This window comes from Thunnus maccoyii, chromosome 24 (genome assembly GCF_910596095.1).
Source record: "Thunnus maccoyii chromosome 24, fThuMac1.1, whole genome shotgun sequence".
NCBI classification, from domain to species: Eukaryota; Metazoa; Chordata; class Actinopteri; order Scombriformes; family Scombridae; genus Thunnus; species Thunnus maccoyii.
In genome coordinates this window covers 1,398,819-1,423,205 of record NC_056556.1, presented here as the reverse complement: position 1 = coordinate 1,423,205, position 24,387 = coordinate 1,398,819, and the positions used below count along the sequence as shown (strand labels likewise).

At 44.2% G+C, this 24,387-nt stretch overlaps 2 protein-coding genes across 2 annotated transcripts in view; one reads left to right on the top strand and one right to left on the bottom strand.

Annotated features, from left to right (window-relative positions):
* Nucleotides 1-24,387, top strand: part of LOC121891678 (protein NLRC3-like) — a 1,105,688-nt gene that overhangs the window by 241,047 nt on the left and 840,254 nt on the right. The window lies entirely within an intron of this gene.
* nhsl1a (NHS-like 1a) lies at nucleotides 74-24,387 on the bottom strand. The gene is made up of 12 exons (XM_042405445.1): nucleotides 23,107-24,387; nucleotides 21,468-21,619; nucleotides 19,301-19,517; nucleotides 17,115-17,225; nucleotides 14,720-14,865; nucleotides 11,124-11,358; nucleotides 10,307-10,438; nucleotides 9,831-10,201; nucleotides 8,199-9,755; nucleotides 5,402-8,135; nucleotides 3,788-3,875; nucleotides 74-2,596 (listed from the first exon to the last, which is right to left on the bottom strand). Exons 1-12 carry the CDS (start codon nucleotides 23,786-23,788, stop codon nucleotides 1,876-1,878), a joined length of 7,146 nt encoding a protein of 2,381 aa, XP_042261379.1. The 5' UTR covers nucleotides 23,789-24,387; the 3' UTR covers nucleotides 74-1,875.

Genomic DNA, 24,387 nt, shown 5'->3' with positions numbered 1-24,387 from the left:
GTTGCCTTATACTAAATTGTTCATGTTTTTTTTTAATTCACACCACCATTTTAGGAATTAGACGAATAAATCATAGCTTCAGAAAATGAGTTTATCCTTTATTGCTTCCATTTCTTATACATTTCCTTTTTTAAAAACATTTGTTTCCAGTTCTTTCTGCTGTTTCTCCACACATGCAAAAACACTTTCATTCAGTTTTCCATTTCCTCCTATTCATCACTTCCACCTCCATTTATCTTTCTCTCATGGTACTTCCCTCCATTGTTCCAGTTTTCCAGTTAAATTGCATTAATCTTATGGTTAATAGAGTAAATCTGAATCGCTTACATTCACACAGAGAAGATATTATGTGCCTAAATTCAAAGCCTCCACCTTAAAAAGTTACATCCAAATTCAGACTGTTAGTCTTACTATCTGCTACTTTGTTTGAGAAGAAAAAACAGATTTGAGGCTTGAAAACCGAGACTCCATTACTCGTTAAGATGGAGACTGAAGCTGAAATAAATGCTACAGAGAGGAAATGAAGATCCAGCAGCAGGAACATAAAGAAGAAATATGTAGAAACAAGATAACAAGAGGGATATAGATGAAACAGGACTATTTACAGTATAGGACAAACTACATCCCTTACTAATTATAGTGTCGGTCAGTGTAGCTCATAATAACATAGAAAATAGGACATTTAAATAATTATGTTGAGTCAAAAGTCACAAAAACATGTCAGCTGTTAAAATATTTCCAGCACTGCCTTTCCTTGTTCATACCTTATCACAACTCAGCTTTACATGACTATAAAAATGTTTTAAATATAAACAAAAAACGTGGATTAACCTCCCAAGTTGGTTTCATCTTAATCAAGTGTTCTCTGGTTTGAAACCAAGTCCTGCTGATCAGAGATGTTATGAACCCTGTGTAATGCCAGAATTGGCTGATCTAAAACTTTTTTCTGATTTATTGTTATCAGAACCAGCTGCTCTATAACTGAACACCAATTTAATGTAATCAAAACCGGCCGATTCAATACCTATGCTTAAGTTAATGCCAGTAGAATTGGTGGATTTAATGTCATTGGAATTGTTTGGATTCATGAAAACCACAGCTAGATACGGAAGACTTTGGGAAAGCTTTAAAACATAACTGCTTAACATTATTATACTATAATTATACTATATTATATATATATAATATTAGAATTTTTACTCTGATCTCAAGAAAACAAGCGTCTTATGTCAAGATGACAAAATTAATTTCTTGTCAATACTATAATAATGTAAAAAGTTGTGTTTACTACAGTAAGCCAGAGATGACATGGACAAAGAGAATTTTGATTTCTCTTATTAGGGCAAGAAAGTATAACATTAACTTAAACAGAGAAGAAGAATACTTTGTGAAACAAGAAAATATGATTATGTAGAAAAATGGACAGCAAAGTCAAGCAAAAGACAATAATACAAGGTAATTGCTGTAGTTTCGATTTAAGTACATTGAAAGGAGGTGTTGGGGTTTATGCAACAAGCTTGTCTTCTTGAGATCATCATTCCACAGTTATGAGAACAAACATGAGATATAATTACACGCATGTCCTTTCTGACATATATGTATGGCGACTAGAGATACTTGCCAAGTTTGCTTCAGTACATTCAGTTAAAGGCTTCAGACCATGCGTCAGTCCAGTCTAGTTCAATTCAGGTTGCTGAGGCATTGTGACAAGTTTGTAGACAGTTTCAAACCTGATAAGGATCTGTAGAAGACCCAGACATCGTCACATTCAGGTACATTTTTCTGTGATCCCTAACAACTGGACTTGAGGGTGGGCGACCATCTACTTCCTCCCGAATCCAAGTTGCAGCTGCATCTATAATCTTGGCTTGTCCATCAAGAAATCTCAATCAATCTCTGGCTCGATCCTCTTTCCATTCCCAAAATGGTTCCTGGAGACTCAACAAACACCTCATCATCATCATCCTCTTCCTCTTCTTCCTCCTCACCTTCCCCTTCTAAGATGGCAGTCATGGGGGCAGCGAAGAGGCGGCAGCGAGCAGCAAAGCGTCGGCTGGCAGAGCAGGGAGGAGTGAGGGAGCGAGGTCGCACAGACGAGGAGGAGAGGAAGAATACAGGGGAGGAGGAGGTGAAGAGGAGCTGATTGTGCCTCAATCTCAACATCATGGACAAGTTCTGAGGGCAAAGAGACGTGGGAGAAACTGGTACATCAAAAGTCAGGTGGGTATTGATGTCACATGTATCCACGTTATGGGACAAGCTTGTGGGATTAATATGGGGTTGTTCTGGCGGTGGTGGCTGTGGTGGCAGCGATGGCACACACTGCAGCTCAGTGGCAGCAGTAGAAGCAGAATTTATGCGAAGCCGCTCGACAGCTGAGATTCGAGAAGACGAATTAGACCGACTACCCTTCCTCAGCAAGAGAGCCTTGAAGCTCTCGCTTCTTGCTGACCTTTGACTTCTGAGAGTTGTAGGTCGCATTAGGTGGGGCTGGGGATCAGTTGGGGTCACCGGAGGGGAAGAGGATGAAGAGGAAGAGGAGATTCGATGTTTGTCTTCATCTGAATCTATTCTTCCTAGCATCTTCCGCTTTGACCTGAGGCAGACAGACAGAAAACAAAGTAGTCACATTTTACTTTAGTAGTATTTCATTGAGAACTGTCATGTAACAATATCAATACATGTTTAATCTCAAGATCTGTTAAACTGCCCCTGAGCAAGGCACTCAAACCACATCAGCTTACCTTTTTACTATCAGAAAAAAAGTGATTTTGCAGTACAGTGCTCCTGAGTGACCACAAACCAATTTAAAGCTATAATCTATCATCAAATTGAGATTTGACAGAGAGCACAGGGACAGGGATGAGCTTCCAAATGGGGCACAAGGAAGAGGGAAGGTTCATATTGGGAAGTAAGAGGGTACAAAGCTTCCAATTAGGGGAACAAAAGAAAGAAGCATCCTAGTCAGGGAGCAAGAAAGATGAACTAATTTAGTTACAGAGCAAGGAAGAAGCTTACTAATTGGGGAACAAAGTACAAAGATGGTTCCAAGTTAGGGAATAAGGGACTGGAAACTTCCATTTAGGGGACAAGGAAGAAAAAAGCTTCCTATTTGGGGAAGAAAGTAGGTAGAAGCTTCCAGTTATGGGAACAAAAGATAAAAGCATCCTAGCGAGGGAACAAGAAAGATGGAAACAACTAAGTAACAGGAAGAAAGAGTTGGGGAACAAAGATGATGCTAAATTAGGGAACAAGGGAACAATTTAGGGGACAAGGAAGAAATAAGCTTCCTATTAGGGGAACAATGAAGGATGGTTAAAGTTAGGAATTAAGCACGTAGGAAGATTCCAGTCCAGGTAGTGAAAAATAGAAGCATCCTAGCTGGGCAACAAGAAAGATGGAAGCAACTAAGTTACAGAGCAAGGAAAAAGCTTACTAGTTGGGGAACTGAGACGATTCCAAGTTAGGGAAAAAGGGGAGAAAAGGAGGGTGGGACTGTTACTGGTTATGGAAGGAGGAAAAACTGAGCATACAAGAAAGATAACTGGATTGGTGGTTATGTATCTAGTTAACTCTACACAGGTTCAGGATCTAAACTCAATTTACTACACATTCAGTGACCAATCACAGCTTTACCTGCAGCCAAACCCCTATCAGGGCATTCACGCTGTGCCTTCCCATACTGCACTGCTCCACAGAGGCAGAGGGAGGAATCAAGCAGACATGTGAGATTGTGGTTGATAGCTTGGTACAGTAACAGTGTTTGTGTGTGTTTGTGTGTTCCTACCTGTGGATGACAGCGAACAGATCTTCTGTGGTTCGTGGTCTACTGGGAACAAACATCTGATCTGCCGAAACACTGACAAACAGATCAGCTGTAAAGAAAAACAAAGAGAAAGAGAATTAAAACTGAATATGAAGTATTGTTTCAGTTGACAGTGTTCACTTTTACTTATTATTCTTTACAATTAGTCACCCTTGAATTGGAATAAAACTACTGCAGTGCCTGTTCAAAATGTGCCTGTTCAGAACAGACAGATTACTTATTATTTCTCAAGAACGGCATATATATGTATCAATTAACACATCAATGCTGGTGTTAATATTGACAATGACACCAAATTTATAAAAATCTGCATTTCATGGGTTCAAAATGGCTCAACCTGTTATCTTCTGTTAAAAAATCAGCCCTGAAAAGGCGGGCCAATGCTGACATATAGTTGACCACTCTCCAGGTCTCTACGCATGAAATTTATATAAATGGTAGAATGATAACAGCCACCTCCCCCAGTCCTGCATTCATTGTCATATATATGCTGATTGAGAGAGACAGTTTTAGCTTCAGCAGCTAACAGGTGCTGGCGGGCTGGAGGGGGTCTCTCTGTCTGTGACTGTCTGCAGGAGGAAAAGCTGCTGGCAGCCACTAAAACAACAGAAATCCTCCTTGCATCTCATCCTGCAGCTCTTCAACTCTCCGGCTGTCTGTTCCTGCAGTTATCAGCTGGTAAAATCCTATTTCAAGTGTTTAATGTTTAAAAGAACATTTTACCAGTGGATAACTACAGGAACAGAAAGCTGGATAGTTAAAGAGCTACAGGACACAGCTCCCCCACAGCTCTCAGTTTGCTCGCCCTCTCTCCCTCTTTTTCTTGTCTTTTTAAAAATGAGTTGGGACACCCAATGTTTTATCTCTGTCATTCACAGGGAAAGCTTTCCACCACTGTCTCTCCTCATCAGCGCTGTCTCTCTGTCACTTGCTCTTGCTCTCAGTTCACTTGGCCTCTCTCTTTTTCTCTCGTCTTTTTTTAAAATGCGTCGGGAAACTCACAACAAAGCCTAACTTTTAACGTTATAAAATGAAGAGAGATGTCGTCCCCTCCTCTCTCTCATGGCAGGGTTTTACAGCTCTGACCATGACATGCAGTAGCAGAGCCCAGAAGCCCTGCCCCGCTGAAGCTGGGGGGAGTGGCTTTCTATTCGCTTGTTTATTTCAAGTTTATTAACATTAAACATGTCACATGTCCAAATTGCACCACATTTCGACAATGTACTTCCTTGTATCCTCAGCAATGCACCTGCCAAGTGTGAAGTAGATTGGATGAATGGTTCTCGAGATATGTGAAGGACAAACATACAGACAGACAGACAGCATAGTGTTTGGGGGAGGGCACAAGTCATGCCCAAAAATCATTACCTTGGGGGTACATATTACTAGTTTGTAATACAAACTACTAATAGTCCTTGACAGTCCTTGACAAGTGCACCAGTCTGGTTCCAGGTGCCTACACTCTTAGCCTAAATCAACTACTTCAGCACCTCCAAAATCCAAACACATCTAGCAGCAATCTAGTATGCTGATACTTGGCCAGAAAAACAAACAATGCCAGTAAACTCAACCTACCATCTGGAGGTCCTGTGGCATCCTTCACCTCCTCCCTCCTGTGTGCTCTATCATTGCTCCTCTCCTCCTCTTCTTCGTCCCCTGGTTCCTGTATCAGGAGGTCTGGAAGTAACAGCTCCTCCCGCAGGCTATCAGTGGACAGCGCACTGCTGAGGGAGAACCTGCTCTGACCAATCAGAGTGCAGGAGCTTTCAGAGTCGCTGGTGTCTTGATCAAACACTTTCGTCATCTTCACTCTTTGACTCATTTGCATTGTTCTCCCTTTCTCCACATCTCGCTCGTCTTCAGATGAGGACGAAGATGATGATGAAGATGATGACGATGAAGAGGGGGAGGGCTCCATAGTTGATGACATCAGCAGCAGTTGCCTGCCTGGCCTCCTCTTCCTCCTCTTTCTTGCTTTGTCTTTTTTCATTGGGGTGGATGACATCATCTTCATTGTTGTGTTTACCAGCTTCTCCTTCTCATCTTCCTCTGCATCTTCAGCCAGCGATGACCTCATCATCCTCTTATGAAATGTTTTGTCATTATTCTTATTAAGTCTTGTCCTGATGACCCCAGAACAACTAGGGTTGGTTGCTCCAGTTTGAGTGATCCCTGTCTGGATGGAAGCAGCTCCGTGGTTCCCTAAGGTGCTACAGTTCTCTAAGGTACTTATGAATGGATGAATGGGACCTTGGGTACTCCACGCTGAGGTCATACCCATGATCCCTGAGGGACCACAGTTCCCATAGGTACCCATAGACCCTATGTCACTACTGTTGTTCATGGTGTCCCAAGTTCCTGAGGTACCACGGTTCTCCAAGGTACCTACCATCCCACTGAAAGTGTCTCTAGCCTCTGTGGTACCCATGGTCCCACTGAAAGTGTCTCTAGTCTCTGTGGTTCCCATGGTCTCACTGAAAGTGTCTCTAGCAGCTGTGGTACCCATGGTCCCATTGAAAGTGTCTCTAGCCCCTGTAATACCCATGGTTCCACTGAAAGTGTCTCTGCCCTCTGTGATATCTATGGTCCCATTGAAAATGGTACCTATGATCCCCAAAGTGCGACTGGTCCCTGTAGTGCTCTGAGTCTGTGAAACAGCAGTGCTCTCCAGGGTGCCATGGGTGCCTTTGGGTGCCTCTCCTGCATTTGTAGTAGCCAAGTGTGGTTTGGTACTTTTGGGTGAGGTCAATGAAAGATCTGGCTTTTTATGCAAAATTGGTGGCTTCTGCTTCTGAGGGGAGTTGGCAGGTGAGCGTGTGGTGATGTCAACAGGTGTTGTGTGTGCTGGCAAAGAAGCAGCATTAATTGAGTGTGCAGGTGAAGTTGTGTGTGTCACTAATTTATCAGGAATTGATGTTTTGTCAACACTGGTGCATGTCATGTGCTTTGGTGAAGGTGTACTATTAGTCAAATGTGTGCAGGAGGAATTAGCAGAAATTCTTGATTGGCTGGTGAGCCCAGGAGAAGGCGCTGTGATTTGTCCAGTGCTCCTCCACCCACCTGGTCTTCGCTTAGCCTCAGGAGATGCGATGAGACCCAGAATGCAAAGATCAGGCTTCTTTGGTGGGATCGGCTTCTCCGGGGAGCGAAGCCTCCTTGGGCTACCTGGCTCAAAGACACTATTACACTGTTTTAAATCACTGTGTGAATTTCCATTGGCTGCACTGTGATTCCACATTTCTGAATTATTGTTATAGTTGTTCTCTAAAAGTTGTGTTCTGCTTTCTCTGTGAGGCTCTTGTTTTGTTCCAGAGAGGGTCCAGTAAGAAGAATCTGTCAGGCAAACATCCTCAGTGTTTCTGTGTTTCTCAGCAGGCTCAGTTAGCTTAACCTTTGTGACCTGTTGTTGTTGCAAAGTGGGATGTTGGGTAATTGTGTTGATGTGATTTTTGTCAGTATCATAAGACATTTTAACCAAGGGACTATCAGGGCTGGAGACATGATTGTTGACCAGAGTAGCATACATGTCTGAATCTTCCCTCTCTTGTTCATTGTACTTGATGTCTTGAGGGGTTTCGTTGGCCAGCTGAGGCCCAGAGCTTCTCTGTTTAGCTGGGCTAGGAACTATGCCTTGCAGGATTTGAATATTTGCAGAGGCTGAGTCATCTATGGGTGTCCTCACCTCACTTTTTGTTAAGTTGTAGTAACCATGATCGGATTTGAGTCCAGGTTGCTTTGCAACAGCGCTGGCAGGGCTATGAGGGCTAGCATCACCCATTAAAGCATTTGATATGTTAGCTTCATTGCTGCCTTGATCACTGATAGCATTTTGTGATCCAGTTCCAGATAGCTTAACATCTGTGTCGCCCAGACCATCCAGATGAGCTTCTTTGCTTGGTAGATCTTTGTTAGTGAGCAGGCCTTCCTGGTTCTTGACAGAGCGAAGCTTGACACCCTGCAAAGCCTGTGCAGTGACCAGGGGGTAAGGGGACGTGGATGTTGACACTTCAACACAGTAGTTTGGAGACTTGGCAAGATCTGGTGGGGGGAGGGCCATCACAGAGGATGCAGGAAGAGGAGGCAGAGGAGGAGGTGGAGGTGGAGGAGGAGGAGGAAGATCAGCAATTGGCAATTCTGGAAGCTCTGAAGGAGGAGGAAGAGGAGAAGATGGAGGAGGAGGGGGGGTAGTTGGGGGAGGAGGGAAGTTGATTGATGATGACATAGTGGATACCAGAACATGATGGGAGGTCTGCCTGATGGCGTAGGAGTAGGGAGGAGGAGGAGGCCGGGAGAAAGGAGGAAGAGGAGGAGGAGAGGGGAGGGATGAAGGTGGGAGTGGAGGAGGAGGGGGAGGAGGAGGGGGAGGGGGAGGAGGAAGAGATGAAGGGGGAGGAGGAGGAGCAACAGAGAGTTTGGTGAAAGAAGGAGGAGCAGGACACTCATGAATGGGGGAGTAGAAGACAGGGGGCAAAGGAGAGGAACACTCAGGTAGAGGAGGAGGAGGAGGTGGAGCAGGGAGAAGAGAATGCTTGGCAGAGGATTCTGAGGAGGTGCATGAGGAGAGGGAGGAGGTGGATGAAAAGGAGGAGGAGAGGGAGGAGAAGAGTGATGATTTCCTCTCTGGCACTGGTGGCTTTGGCCTCCCTTCGACCTTAGACCCTGTCCTGGGCAGGGAGGAGACGGCAGGTGACAGGGGATGGGAGAGTGAGCGTGAAGAGGAGAAGGGGGAGGTCGGGGGGAGGGAGAAAGCTCCAGGGCTTGCTGCGAGAGGGGAGGAGGGGCTGAGGGGGGAGGAGATGGGAGTGCCAGGGGTGGGGGTGTTGGACTGGCTGGAATAACCACTGGAGGGTGAAGCGAGGCGCTGTAGCCCAGCCATGGAAGCAGCAACTGGTTGAGAGTTGAGAGTAAATGTCAGCCCTTCCTCCTCTGAGCCTGGAGACACGGGGGTGAGGATATGGGCATGGGAGTGGCCGGGGCTAGGCGGTAGGTGCTCAGACGAAGGAGACTCAACGGATGTTGCTGCTTGGCAGTCGGAGCTTAACGGTTCAAATGTTGTGACTGTGCCACAGTTGAACCCACTCTGGCGTCTCTTGGTATTGCTCCGTGGCACCCAGGGGTCATGGAAGGTCTGGGGCGATGAGGTGGGTGTCTGTGGGGTGCTTCGCCCCAGGCGGGGGCTTCGCTCCAGGCAGGGGCTACGCTCTATATGGGGGCTACGCTCCAGAGGGGGGCTGGAGGAGGACCGGGAGGGCTTGCTACGCCCTGGCCGGCGTCTAAGAGAGTCAGACCGCAATGGTGGAGGAGGCGGACGTTTGGACTTGCGGAGGGAGATGCTGCGAGAGCAAGAGGAGGAGATGCTGGACTTCCTTTTCTCTTGGTATACTGAGGAAGAGGAGGTAATTTCCTCTGAACACAAGGAGTTACAGTCAATGTGTGAGGGGGAAGAGCGTCCGGAAGAGATCAGCGGATCGCAGCTCCAGCCTTCCCCAGAGACAGAACTCATCTCCCGGGTGATACCACTCCAGTCAGCCCCAGTCTGGCTGCTGTGAACACTTGAGCTGGGGGACACGGGCTGGAAGCTCCAACGTTCCCCATTGCAGGAGCAGTGAGTGTCTTGCTGGATGGCGGTCTGTTCATCCAGAGCCTGGTAGCTAAATTGAGAATCTGAGTCTGCAAAAGAGGAGGAGGAGAGGTAGTGGGTGGAGGAAGGGGAGCTGTGAGGGTAGGCAGCCTCATTTAGGGGCTTATCACTGGGGTAAGACCACTCTGACTGCAGGGCCTGGCTAGGGCTGCCGGGAAGAGAGGAGGTGACAGGGGAGGAAGGAAAAGAAGAGGAAGAGGAGAATGGAGACTCTGGAATGACTCTGGCAGTGTGATCAAAGGGCAGCAGGGGCTGGAGGTCACTGGGGAAACCCTGCAGATCCTGTGATTGTAGAGGAAAAAGAAAGTTAGTTTTATTTTTAGTTACTTAGTTACATGTGGCAGTCACTTCTCCTAAACTGACCTGACAGCAGGATGAGGAGGTGCTGAGTGCCCTGTAGGAGGCACTGTTACAGCTGACCTCTGAGTTCAAGGAGGAGTTGGTGGCTGGGCGAGGGAGGCTGTGGACCACTGAGGAGGGTGAGCAGCAGGATGTAGAGCGGTCCTGACAGGAGTCAACACGTGGTGAGGAGGTAAGAGAGGCCATGAGGCTGGACATTCCCTCTCCTCTCGGGGCTCGGATCCTCCTAGCTAATGTCTGCAACTCCTTTCTGACTTCACCCTCCTCCTCCTCCTCTGTGGTCTTCTGTTGGCGGGCGGGGCTACAGGAGGAGGAGGCAGGTCGACCGACAGTGGAGAACTGACTGGGAAGAACTAAAGAGACCATAGGAGAGTCTGGAGACAGAACAGCAGACATAAAGGAAGAGAGGAAACACTTTGAGACCGGAGAAATAATGTAATTGATTGATAGATGGGGGAATGAATGGTTGAAGGTCATACCCAGCCTCCGTGTGACATCATCAGGTATCCCAGTAACTGTCTTGCGGCGGCTCAGGTTACGGGGGCGCCGGGATAATGAGTCAGTGTTGGAAACAACCTTTCGAAAACTTGCCTGACGATCAAAACTCTCACCTGACATGCACACGTATGAAAACACAATAAACACCGTAAAGATATGAGAATATGAGAAATCCCTGTTAGTTAATGAATTTGTAGGACAAGAGACATGTCAGCTTTGCAGTCAGGTCCCAAGTCCAAGTCAAATCCTAAGTTTGAGTTGAGTGTCAAGTCCAAGTTTAGCCCCAAATCTGAGTCGAGTCCCGTTTCTGAGACAACTTTCAAGTCTAAGTCATGTTTCAAGCCCCGATTGTCTGATTGTCTCTCAAAATCTGAGTAAAAGCTCATGTTTAAGTTGAGTCCCAAGTCTGAGTGGAATCCCAAATTCAAGATAAGTTTCAAATCCGAAGTCTGAGTCAACTCTCAAGTTGGACTTCAGTTTTGAGCCTGAATTTGAGTGGAGATTCTGGGTCACATCTAGAGTCGGGTTTCAGTTTTTGAGTCAAGTTCCAAATCTAAAGCAAGTGCTATATTCAAGTTCATTTTTAAGTCAGAGTAAAATCCAAAGTCCAATTTGAGTTTCAAGTCTAAACCAATGAATATAGGTCTTGTCATGTGACATAGAACTAAAGTATTTCCAAAAATTTGAAAAAATTGCCCTGGAAATGATCTAAAATGCCCCAAAAACATATTTCATGAGGGCAAAAAAACTGTTAATTTATTTCCTTAATATTAGAATCTGGGGCGTCCAGTCCCCTACCTGTTACATTGATGGGGACTATATCAGCTCCAACTGCCTCGGCCTGCTGCCTCATCCTCTCCTCTGGTGTTGGAAGCCGGGGGGTTGGCTCCATCTCCACGTCGACTGTTGGCTCGTAGGCAGGGGCAAAGACGTCCCAACAGTGGGTGACGTGTACAGGGTTGAGGACCAGTGGGGTCATAGGTCGTGTGTTGTTCAAGAAGAACCTTTCGTCTTCTTCTGAGGAGGCTGAGGACTGAATGCACAAATAAACAAACATGCTGTAACTCAGACTTTGGTTGAACCTGGTAGCATCAAGTTTAGCCCCAGTTAAGTTTAACTGAAGAGTCTAATCTAGTGTTACAGGTGCTATGGGAGTTTAACCCCCATAGAGTCTAGTTTAACTTGATTGAACTGTAGTTTAACCTTGAATTCTAGTTTAACATTGCAGTTTAAGATTAAATATTAAGGCTTAACCCCAGGTGAGACTGGCCTTGCCTAATTCTAGTTGAACCCCTACTTCTCTCTTGATTTATTACCTCAGTAAACAGTTTCCTAATGAGTTTATGATCTCAATTGGTAGTTTGCTTTAGGGCGTGGCTAAGTTGTGATTGATAAGTCGCTACCACTGCGACAATGTTGCTTACGTAATGTAACCATAGGCCTAGCTGCTGCTATTTCACAGTGTGTTTTCAGTTCCCTAAAGTTAATTGTACACTGTGATCGCCTAAAAAAGTCTCGTTCAGCGTTTGGTTTTAATAAAAGACCCATCAATGAGTCGGATGATCAGTTTTTCCAGTGAGTACATTTTGTTTTGACAGTTTTAGGCCTGTTTTTAGCGAAAATTTAGCATTAGCATGATCACTGTTAACCATAGATTTTTAATGCACCATGCTAACCAAGCTAGCAGCTAGCGCCATGGTCAGCTCAACCCTCTCGTCCAAATATGGTCACTTCTTCAAATCGACAGTTCGCAAACCAATGGGTGACGTCACGGTGACTACGTCCATATTTTTACAGTCTATGGTTATACCCCACTACAGCTGAATTGAATCCTGGTAGAGTTAAACTCAGCCTGAAAGAGTTGAGTTTAACCCCTGTAGAGTCTAGTTTAACTTAAGTTAACTGTAGTTTAACCTTGAATTTTAAATTGACCTCGGAGTTTAAGATTAAATAACCAGGTGAGACTGGTCTTGCCTGATTCTAGTTTAACCCCACTAGCATCTCATGAAACCTGGTATGATTGAGTTTAACCCCAACTTTAGTAGAGTCCAGTCTACAATTGAAGTCAGTCCAAACCCTGTAGAGCCTAGTTTAACCTGCTAAAGTTGGGTTTTACCTCAAATAAGTCAAGTTTAACCCCACTCCAGCTAAATGCTCAGTTTTAACCCCAGTAGAGACTGGTCTTGCCTGATTCTCCTTTAACCACAGTTGGTGTTTATTTAGCCTGACAGAATCTAGTGTAAATTTAGTAGAGTCCAGTTAAAAATTGAAGAGACAGGTTAAACCTTGTAGAGCCTGGTTTAACCTTGTAAAGTCGGGTTTCACCCAGTTAAGTCCAGTTTTACTGCAGTCAATTCAGATTTAGCTTGGTAGGGTTGCGTTAAACCCCACTACAGCTAGATTTAACCTCAAATTTAGACTAAATAAATTGAGATTAACCCTATGTAGAGTCTAATTTAAGTTGAGTGAACTGTACTTTAACCCAATAGCATGAGGTTTAACATTAGTACAGTCAAGTTTAGGAGCAATATAGTTTGGTTTAACATGGTACAACAAAGTTTAACCATTGTAGAGTCAGATTTGACACAATTTAAGTCTAGTTTAGCCAAATTTAATCTAGTGTGAACCCAGAAGAATCTAGTTTAGTGTGGAAAAGTTGAGTCATATTTTATCCCATTAGAGTCTAAATTGGACTAATAAAATCAAGTGTAATCCCGATAGAATGTAGTTAAAGGTAGACAGTCTGGGTTAGCTATAGTTCAGTCTAGTTTAACCCCTTTAAGATTTAGCCCAGTAGATCAACTTTGGAAGATTATAATTTATCCTGGTAGATTCAACTTCAACCTCAGCAGAGTCTGTGAAGTCTAGTTGGGTGTGACTGGGTTACTACTCTAGTTCATTCTAGTATAGTCTACTTTAGTCTAGTTATATCTATGGTTACCTTTCTCCTCCAAACTGAACACTTGAAACAAACTGAAAAGCAAGACTGAGAGAGAAAGTCCAAGAATCTGGACCTCTGAGAAGAGAAGAGGAGGATAAAACAGTGATGAGAAACAGAAAACATGACGAAAGACAAGTAAATCAATGACCATGAGAAACAATGCAACAAAGAGGACACATAATGATATAATAACTGTGTCAGTAGTTCAGTTTGACCAGCAGGTGGCAGTAAAATAAATGTATTCTTTATTTATGCATCATTTCTTGTTAGTAGGAGAGAAAAGTACATTGATAGTACACAGTGTATAGTACAGTTATGTAGTAAGGAGGTTGGACACAGCTTAAGTGTTCAGGAGGCTTCTTCCTGTCGGTACAACTGTAAAGACTTTTGGATAATATATTTTGACAGGACAGGTGTGATGTGTGTAGCAGTATTGATAACAGCAGCAGTGGAGGAAGTATTCAGATCCTTTACTGCAGTAAAAGTATCAATACAGCAATGGAAAAATACTCCATTTCAAGTAAAAGTCCTGCATGAAAAATCCTACCACAGTAAAAAATAAGTATTATGAGCTTGATGTAGTTAAAGTAGTGCAGTAAAAGTAGTGGTTTGGTCCCTCTGACTGATATATTATTATATATGACATCATTAGATTATTAATAGTGAAGCATCAGTGTTAGAGCAGCATGTTACTGTTGTAGCTGCTGGAGGTGGAGCTAGTTTACACTACTTTATATACAGTTAGCTAGTTTAGTCCAGTGGTTCCCAACCTAGGGGTCGGGCCCCTCCAAAGGGTCAGCAGATAAATCTGAGGGGTCGTGAGATGATTAATGGGAGAGGAAAGAAGAAAAAACAAAGTTCTGATACACAAATCTGTTTTCAGTTTTTGGACTTTTTCTCTAATCTTTGATTTTTGCTGAAATATTGGATCATTTGAACATTTATTGAAATGAAAGCATGTGAGAAGTTTAGAGGGAAAAATCACTATTTGGTGGAGCTGTTAACAACTCATAGACATGTGAAATGTGACCCCGACTACACACTGCTTTTTGTAAGACGGCAAAAGCCAAAAAGGTTGGAAACCACTGGTTTCATCTTTAACAATGTGTTGTATTATAAAAGCTTGTTATATTATCCATTGTGTCAATATTTCCCTCTGAAATGTAGAAAGTAGCATCACATGGAAATACTCAAGTAAAGTACAAGTACCTCAAAACTGTACTTGAGTACAGTATTTGAGTAAATGTACTTTGTTACTGTCCACTGGATAACAGAACAATCTGATGACAGTATTTGTGTTGTCCACTTAGTCTCTTGTTTCAACCCAATCAGTTTTGTTCTGCTGTAGTCTGTTCAGCCTCATTAATATTCATGAGCAGCACTGTAGCCATATTAATATCGTGTGTGTGTGTGTGTGTGTGTGTGTGTGTGTGTGTGCGTGTGTGTCACTAACCATCTTCCTGCTTTTGTCCTTCCACCGTCGGCGTGTGCTGCTCTCTGATTGGTTGAGGCCAGAAGACGAACAGGAGGCGGGGCTTTGAGTGCAGAGCTGAGAGGCAGCGGATCCACTGTAGCCATGCTGAGTCAGCCCGTTACACACTACACACACACACACACACACACACACGTTCATACATGTAGGAGAGAACAGACACAAGATGAGACACTGAAGATGTTCATACGGCCGATAACCAATAATCTGTCAAATCTAACCCAGCAAATGAAGAGAATGAGAGGTTATCAATCAATCAGCTCGTTAACTTTTTGTTTATTTTAGAATATCTTTATCATGATATTTAGTTTATTACAGTAAATCAATAGATCATGATTCTGATCCGTCTTGATCAGTCAGTCTAGTATAAATTCAGGATTAACTGAGACATGAAAGGAGCGCTTCATCTTCATCCTTTGTCTCTGAATTGGGGCGGGGGGTGACATGCAGCACTGCAGCTACTGTGATGCAGTCTGCAGCAGTGTGTGTGTGTGTGTGCTGCAGCTCTCTTAATTCAGCTCAGTATTTAATACATTGATTATCGATGACTGAATCTACAGCTGATCGATTTTCCTCTGCTTTTATGTTTCTGTCTCGTCAGCTTTAAAGATGCCAGATATGATCTCTGAGAACAGTATTTGTGCAGCAGCAGCAGCAGCAGCAGCAGAACCAATAATCTGCTTTTATTCACTGAGTCTTAAACAGGCTGAAACAGCTTCACCTGCAGCTGCAGTCTGACTCTTCATCAGACACCAGCTGGCTTTATTTTGCAGCAGTGGAAAAGGTACATTTACTCACATACTGGATGATTTCTGATTCACTACATCGTGGCCTCAAAATGATCCGCTTCTATCTGACACGTTTGTCAAAAATAAAGTTATTCACATGAAACTACTCTTTTATGAGTTATTAAGATTTTGTGTAGGTTTATTTTTTGTTTTCTGCATTATTATTTATGTAAATCATTCTGAATGACTTGTTTCTACACAGTTAGCAGAATAGTTAACAATAATTACTGGTATTATTAGTGACTTGAGTTACTGTGATTACTTAACAAATGACAGCAATGAAAGCCAAAATGTTATAATATTTAAGAATACGAGATACATGAGATAGATATGAGACAGACTGCTAGCCGCTGATGCTAACTTTACCACTGTGAGACTATGTTCAGAGCTCAGACACTGACAGAGACTCCAGTTTGTCCAGACAGAAAATAAGTACATGTAGAAGCAGAAAATGACGAGAAAGACTCTGAAATGAAGAGCAGCAGACAGAAACAGCACAGCAAAGCAGAGTAAGGAGAGGACATAATAGTCTGAATCCATTTTTTCTGTCATCCTGAGAGTTAACATCTCCATCTTCATTATTTTAACTTCGTTTGAAATCAGTAGTTTATGAAGAAGCAGCAGAGCATCATGTGACATCTGGACAGACTCCGTCTGCTAATGAAGATCTTGTGATACGACTGACATCTCCACTAAAAGGATCTTAGTGCCGAGATAATTCAACCTTTACTGTTTTTATCCTGTTTCATGCTTCAATTTCATGCAGAACACTTTCTCTGTTGTTGTTTACAGTTTGTTTTATTTGTGTTGTGATATGTCCATATTTTAATATTATATGTTTAATTACAGAATAAAATCAAACCAAACCAAATCATGCATAATGAGCACTTTAACTTTTGATAATTCAGCACATTTTGATGATAATACTTACTGTACTTTTACTGAAGTAAGATAATGGAGTATTTTTACATTGTGTGTGTGTGTGTGTGTGTGTGTGTGTGTGTGTGTGTGTGTGTGTGTGTGTGTGTGTGTGTGTGTGTGTCTGTTGACATCTGTCAGGTAATCCTAATCCACACACACAGATTTAAGTTGCGCAGAGTCTAAATTGGGTTGAAAGTAAATGTTTCAGCAGTATTTTAGTGACTTTATTTAAACTTTAGTATAAAAACTAAAGCTTTCAACTAAATTTAGATCATAATTCTGTATTTTTAATTATTAAAAGTCTCGACATCTTTTCATTCTTGACACCACAAAACAATCTCACCACAAAGTGAACTCTGAATCTCTGAATCTTTTAAGGCAACAATGATGAAAAGTCCTTAAAGTTCAAATTCAAAACAACTTGGCGTCTGCTGATGAAGATCATGTGATATGACTGAAAGCTCTGTCAGTGTTGTTAATGTTGACATGAAGAGCCTCCTCGGTTATTTCATCCAATCAAACTTCATTTAAATTCATCACAAAATAATAATTGAATTTCCAAACATTGTCACAGTGGAATATATTTTTCTGCAACAGTAAAATGACGACATTAAAAGTGTGAGATGTTTTTTCTTTTGACCTCTGACCTTGCAGATCATCAGCGCTGCTGGAGCGTTTTTTTCCCGGGACGAAGAGCAGACCCTGCTGGGGCTTCTGGGTAGTGTAGTGAACAGACCACTTATTGTCCCCGTCCCCTGCTGCAGAGAGAGAGAGAGAGAGAGAGAGAGAGAGAGAGAGGAAGAGAGAGAGAGAGAGAGAGAGAGAGAGAGAGAGAGAGAGAGAGAGAGAGAGAGAGAGAGAGAGAGAGAGAGAGAGAGAGAGAGATTCCTTTGACATTTCTGTGTGTTTAATCTGGTTTCAGCAAATCCATTCACACACACACACACAGCAGTGATGATGAGTGTTGCAGCACTCAGCACTCTTCAAGGTGACCTCACACACACACACACACACACACACACACACACACACACACACACACACACACACACACACACACACACACACACACACACACACACAGCCAGAGTGGACAGATGTGAAGTCAAAGTCTCAGTTTCCTGCAGTTTTCAGGAGGTTCAGCTGATCTCAGAAACACACAGTGAAAATCAGAGACTAAGATGGTCCTTGAGGAGGGTCCAGGGGTCCTTGAGAAGTACCAGAAGTCCTCCAGGAGGCTCAAATGGTCCTTGAGAATGACCCAGGAGTCAGTGAGAAGTAACAGAGGTCTCTGAGGGAGTACCAGATGTCCATATGGAGGCTCAAATGGTCTGAGAGGACGTCCCCTAACCCTTGAGGGGATTGCAGGGTCTTTCAAAAGGTTCTTGAGCTGGTTGCACACATCCTTGAGAAGTACCAGAGAGACACAAATGGTCCTTGAGGAGGTTCCAAGGTTCTTGAAAAGGTATCAGATGTCCTTGAAGAGATCCAAATGGTCCTTGAGGAGGTCACAGGTCCTTAGGGGTGTATGGGCCCTCGAAAAGGTTCTAAGGGGTCCTTGAAGAGACTCAAATGTTCTTTGAGGGGATCCCAGAGGTGACTGAAGTTCTTGAGAAGCACCAAGCGTCCATGCAAAGGCTCAAGTTGTCCTGGAGGAGGTCTCTGGAGATCATTGAGGGGATTGTAGGGGTCCTTGAAAAGGTTCCTGGAGTTCCTTGGCTGGTTCTATGCACCGTTGAGATGTACCAGAGACACACATGATCCTTGATACGGTCCCAGGGGTCCTTGAGGGGGTTCCATAGGTCCTTGAAAATGTACCAGAGGTCCTTGAAGAGACTCAAATGGTCTTTGAGAAGGTTCCAGGGTCTTTGAGAGGGTTCTAGGAGTTCTTGGACAGGTTCCTTGAGTCCTTGAGCTGTTTCTATGCATCTTTGAGAATTACCAGAGACACTAATGAACATACCAGAGTTTCTTGAAATGATCTTTGAGGATATTTTGGGGTCCTTGAAAAGGTCCCAGATGTCCTTGGGGAGATTTAAATGGTCACTGAGGAGGTTGCAGGGACCCTGTGGGTCCTTGAAAAAGGTACCAATCAGACCTTGAGGACAACTAGACGTCTATATGGACACTCTAACAGTCCTGGATGCAGTCCCCAGGGGTCCTTCAAAAGGTAGTAAAGGTCCTTGAAGAAACTTGAGCAGGTTGCAAGTCATTGAGGGGGTTCCAGAGGTCCTTGAATATGTACAAGAGGTCATTGAAGAGACTCAAACGGTCATTGAGGAGGTAGTGGGGTCCTTGAGCTACCTCGATGCATCCTTTACAAGTGACTAATGATCCTTTAGGGAGGTCCCAGGGGTCCTTGGGGAAATTTAAATGGCCCTTGAGGAGCACTTTCCCTGTAGGTCTCTGAAAAGGTACCAGAAATCTTCCAGGAGGTTCAAACAGATCTTGAAAAAGTCCCTGTTGTCCTTGAGAAGCACCAGGCGTCCAAATGGACAATCTAATGGTCCTGGAGACGGTCCCCTGGGGTTTTTGAAAAGGTACTAGAGCCTTTGAAGAGACTTGAGCAGGTTGCAGGGTCCTTGAAAAGGTCCCTGAGGTCCTTAAGTCAGTCAGCTGTACTGTTGCTATGGTTACCTGCAGTTTAACGCACCTTGAGCTCAGATTTAGAGAGGGTGGTTAAAATGTCACTGTTTGATTTTAACATACACCTGACAGCCAATCACAGAGCAGTATTTTATGAGGTCGTCTTTAGAGAACTAGTTACTCTGATAACTACTCGCTCCCTAAACACGAGTGATGCTCTCTCACCCCAAATAACACATACACTCACCTCTGGTCTTATTGAGGTATCTGAGGACGGATTTGATTGCCGCTCCGATCAGAACCATGACGACGCCACACACACACACACACAGACCGACACACAGCGGCGAGGCTGCAGCAGACAGAGCAGCAGCAGTAATGCAGCTCAACTCGCTGCGACGCCGCTCTCCTCCCACTCCTCTCTCTCTGATCCTGTCACTCGCCCCGCTCTCTCCCTTTCTTTCCTTCAGACACACATACACACACAAACACACATACACACATGCCATGTTGGCGGGAAGCCAGCACACGTGTGTGTCCTTCATGTGTGTCGCCAGGTGATGAAGGTTACCCACAAATATTGAATTAACACACACACATGAAACATGAAACATGGGGCTTTGTAGACGAAGAAAGAGAACTGAAAGTGTGTGTGTGTGTGTGTGTGTGTTCATCTTTTATTCTCTGTGTTCGCCGTCCTCGCTGTGTTTCTCTGTGTTCTTGTATTTCTATCTTTGTGAGGACTGAATTGAGATGAGGATATGTCATCGTCTCCTCTAGCAGCTGTATGAGGGACAGGATGAAGCTTAGGGTTTATCAGGTGATAATGCACAAATAAGTGTCTGGATATAGCAAATACTGGACTCAGATAGTCCATTATTGTCTCTATATGGACACCAGGAGCCTGTTACTGTCTATGTGGACACCTGGGAGTCATTGTTGTCTATCAGGACACCTACTCTACTACCTTTTCGCCCATATTGCATCATGTATCATCAGTACTGTTTATAACTAATACACGGGATATATAATGATAGCGTTAATGGTTGAGGATCACCTTCATCATCACCTTCATCACCAGTCACAAACTGGGACAGTTCCAGTCTGTAAGTGTGTCAGCTATGTGGGCCACTGGAGCAGCTAATTACTTTTGTCTTCATGCCTGACAGCCTGTCTGTCTGTCTGTCTCTTCTACTGTTTTAATTAGTTTAATTAATTAGACGGTAAATAGGCCACACTGTTGTTATGTCACAGCGAGTATATATATAGTTGTCCAACTGTGAACTCATCTGTTCCCGACTCAACTGTGAACAACAAAAAATGTGACCAGAATCATCCCCCAAAATCAAAGCAGGCCTTACTAACACACTGTTGTTTTTGTTATTTTGATGGATTTCTAAATGGACTTTTGTATGACTTCACAGATGTCTGAGTTTATACATGTTTTCTAGGACAAATCAAACGTCACTGTCACCAAAAAGGCAAAGCGAGGAGAGGATTACAAAGGTAAACTGTCAGATCCAGGTGTGCTTTATCCGGACTACAACATGTAGCTGAAGGTAGCTAACAGGTGAAGCTAACAGGTAGCAGCTGCTGCATGTAAACCCTGTTCATCTGTTACAGGAATTAGCCTTTAGCCTAGCGTATGGAGCTGCAGCTAATCCCTGCTCACACACATGCACAGATAGAGGAGATTATGCACACAGGGGAGTTAATTAAAGAAGAACATGGAGAGCTGGTGTGTTTTTGTTCTGTGTTTTATCTGAGAACAAACATCTGACTGGAGCTGTGATACATTATTGATCAGTTTACATAATCAGAGATCCACAGGCAGAAACTGGCACTGTCATACTGCTCGGATTGTAGAAACTGAAGGCAAAATGCATGAAAACCAGGCTTATGGAGCTTTTTCAGACATTTTGACTCGTCATCACAGGCGGAGAATCACAGCTCCAGATGCTCACTGGCTCACTGTCACAGCTTGTTTGTAACTTAGCCATCGTTAATGTCGTTAGTAGCACCTACTGTGAAGAGTCAAACTGTCTGCTGTGAATGGTCCAGTGGGATTATTCCGAAACTAAAAACAAAAACATTAAACATTGCTTGTTCTTTTAAATATTGCTTCAAACAAGCATAATTAGGCAAACTTGGACCATTAAGAACCAAACTGATCCAATCAAGAGTAGCTGGTAGAATTAGAGCAAAGAAAAAGCCAAAAGGGACAATTCAGGACTAAACAGACAAGTTGTGCTAAATGTGTCAACAAAGGCTGGAGCTGGAACTATTCAAGACCACACTGGGCCAAAAAAGAGTAGCTGGGACCACTTAGTTATAGTGAAACATCTCCTGATGCTAAGATCATCAGTGATGTTTCCTGTGGTCATCAGGTGTTTTGGATCTTTCAGACATCATACACCCTCACCCAGGCGACCCAGCTGGGGTTGATCAGCCCTCAGCTTCTTCCCTAGCAGCTGTTCTCCACGAATCCGCCCTCTAATCCATAGCCACCTTGAAGCTCTCTCTGCAGCCTCTGTGTTATTCCAGATGGCTCTCCTCCTCCTCCCTCCTTTGATGCCAAGTGCAGCATGGGTAAATGGTAAATGGACTGTACTTGTATAGCGCCTTTCTGGTCTTCCAACTACTCAAAGCGCTTTTGCTTTACGAATCACATTCACCCATTCACACACATTCACACACTGAATGGGTACAGGGGCTACCATGCAAGGTCCCAACCTGTCCATCATTCACATAAACACTGATGGCACAGCCATCAGGAGCAAAGTATCTTGCCTAAGGACATATCGACATGCAGACTGGATGAGCCGGGAATCGAACCGCCGATCTTCCAATTAGTGGACAACCCGCTCTACCTGCAGAGAGACTGCCCTGCAAAACCTCTGCACCTGACCTCTACAGGCGAGCACCTCACTTTCCAGCCATCCTTATGGCGGTCTTGACCAGGCTATTGTATTTCTCCATTTTCCTCTCAAAGGCCTCCTCCATGCGCTCTTCCCATGGCACAGTGAGCTCCAACATAACAATGTGCTTCGTTGAATGTGCTCAAGGGATCATGTCCTTACAAAACTGCTCAAACAGTCAGAACAATCATACATATCACATCATATCCTCTGGATTCAGATCTCAATCAGCAGCACACTGATCCTGGTTTAGCAACAGGATAGACTGATGTATAAAAGAGTTTAAATCGACGGACTCTAAATCACCCTTTAGAGGGCAGAAGTTGGTACTCTCCATTAAACAGAGCCTGCCGGGCAAGCTGGGACAATTCAGAACCCAAAAGAGCTGAGCCAGACCATCGGACCATTTAAGACCAAACTGGGCCAAACAAGAGTAGCTCATAGCTTTGAGGACCAGAACAGAACCAAAAAAGTGCCAAACCAGGATAGGTGGGACAATGCAGGACTGAACAAACTGGGATCAGTCGGGGCGCAATAGTGCTAAACAAACTGAGACAACTAGCTAGGATCATTGGGACCAAAAAGATCCAAATCAGACTAGCTGGGACCGTTCTGGTACATGACCAAACAGAACCAAATTAGGTTAAACTGGACCATTCAAGACTTTTCTTTGGGTCTTAGTTCTTGTTTTAGTATCTGTATCTCTAGTAGCAGAACTTTATAAAAACAGTCCAGACCAAAATTCCCAGCAACTATGTTGGAGGCTCTGTGGCGACCTGGAGGCCGATCATACTGTGCTGTGATGTACCTGAAGGGAAGATATCTGGCAAAATTCTGCTTATAGGCAACAAAAAAGCTGATCCTCCAGGGAAAGATCAATGGTCTGAGATTGTTAAAGGTGATATTTTCAACAAGAACTGGGAAAAGTGGATCATTTACATGAAACATGATGCTGAACAAGTAACTTAACTGTTAGGATATGGATACATATCTGAGTTCCCCTACACAACTGAATAATGTCGTATTGTTTCGTGTCATACTGTATGTGTGCTCAACTGTTGTCCAGAGCTGAAAACGCAGTAAAAATGAAAGAAAACAAAGCATATAACCCACTACCCAGAATTCCTAGCAGTACCTCTGTGTAGAAGGGGAGTGGTCTGTGTGGCTTCCTGCCTGGAGCTCTTCCCTCGGCGCCGTCTGAAGAAGAAGAAGTTGGCCTTGCGCCTCCTGCTGGGTTGGTAGCGGTACTGTGGCGGCACCTCTGGTTCCCTAAGGGGGGGCGGGGCACTCAGAGGGGAGGGGACAGGCAGGGTGTAGCCAGGGCGGGGCTCCGGGGTTGGGGGGGACGAGCTTGTTCGTCGTCGCTGGGCGAGGGCGGGGCGTGCGGAGCGAGGCAATTGGAGGGGTGGGGACTGAGGGTGAGGTTTCCCATGAGCCTCTGGAGCGAGGAAGAGTTTCCCATGAGCCTCTGGGGTGAAGGAGGGGTGGACGTGGGGTCGTGGCGGTAAGTGCTGTGGGCGAAACCAGGGGCTGTTGCCTGGATACTGAGGGTGAGGTGGGAGGGGCTTTTTGTCAACTGGTGGCACCCCCGGTCTGCCAGCAGCACCAGCATTAATCCGGCAGATGGCGTTGTGGTGCTGGTGGATTTTTGCGCTGAGCAGGCGGCGCCGCAGGCTGCCCTCTGTCTTTGGCTGCAGGGCGGCCATCTTGCGTGGAAGAAGCTCATCTAGCTCTTCATCGGGGCCCGTATTCCAGCAGCGGGACGCCACGCCGGGCCCTGCCCCCTCGCCACCCAGACACTCCACGTAAGAAATCATCCTGATTGGCTGTCTGATGACTTGCTCCACCCACAGGACAGATCACAGATGACGCACACGATGAAAACTTGCTAATATTTCCATCCTTTCACAATAAAAGCCCCAGAGAATTTCCAAACCTTCATCATAAAAGCTCCTAGTTTTTTGATCCTTTTGTTTTTCAAAATTAATGTTGTCAGTGTTTCCTAAAAGGGGCTGTCATTAAAAACAATCAAAATGAATGAAAGCATTTAGCAAGGCCTTCACAGTCAAAGCCCAAAGGTTACTAGTTCTTCAGAATAAATGTCTGCCCTTCATAATAAAATCAAAACTGTCTTTAACTCCAATTCTTGACCAAAAAACAGCTTCAAACTGCTTCATAATGAATCTCAAAGATTACATTTTGTTCACAATAAAAACGCTAAATGTTTCACAAAAACAGAAATCTTTCAGAGTAAAACCTCAATGATCAAAACAAGAAAGCCTAAAATGTTTGAGAAAGAAAACAAAGCCACAGGTTCTGTAGCCTTCACAATATATTTACTACATCCTTCATGAAAAATGTCCAAAAACGTGTTCAGTCCCCCAAAAAGGAATCACAATAAAAGCCTTCAGGTTTG

What these genes read in the sequence shown, in the direction of transcription:
- nhsl1a (XM_042405445.1), bottom strand. Translation starts at nt 23,788, where the DNA reads ATGATTTCTTACGTGGAGTGTCTGGGTGGCGAGGGGGCAGGGCCCGGC. An exon ending in TGGGTCGCCTGGGTGAGGGT is followed by an intron (nt 19,518 to 21,467) that starts GTATGATGTCTG and finishes GTGTGTCTGAAG; the next exon opens with GAAAGAAAGGGAGAGAGCGG. An exon ending in CTGTTCGCTGTCATCCACAG is followed by an intron (nt 2,597 to 3,787) that starts GTAGGAACACAC and finishes TGTCTGCCTCAG; the next exon opens with GTCAAAGCGGAAGATGCTAG.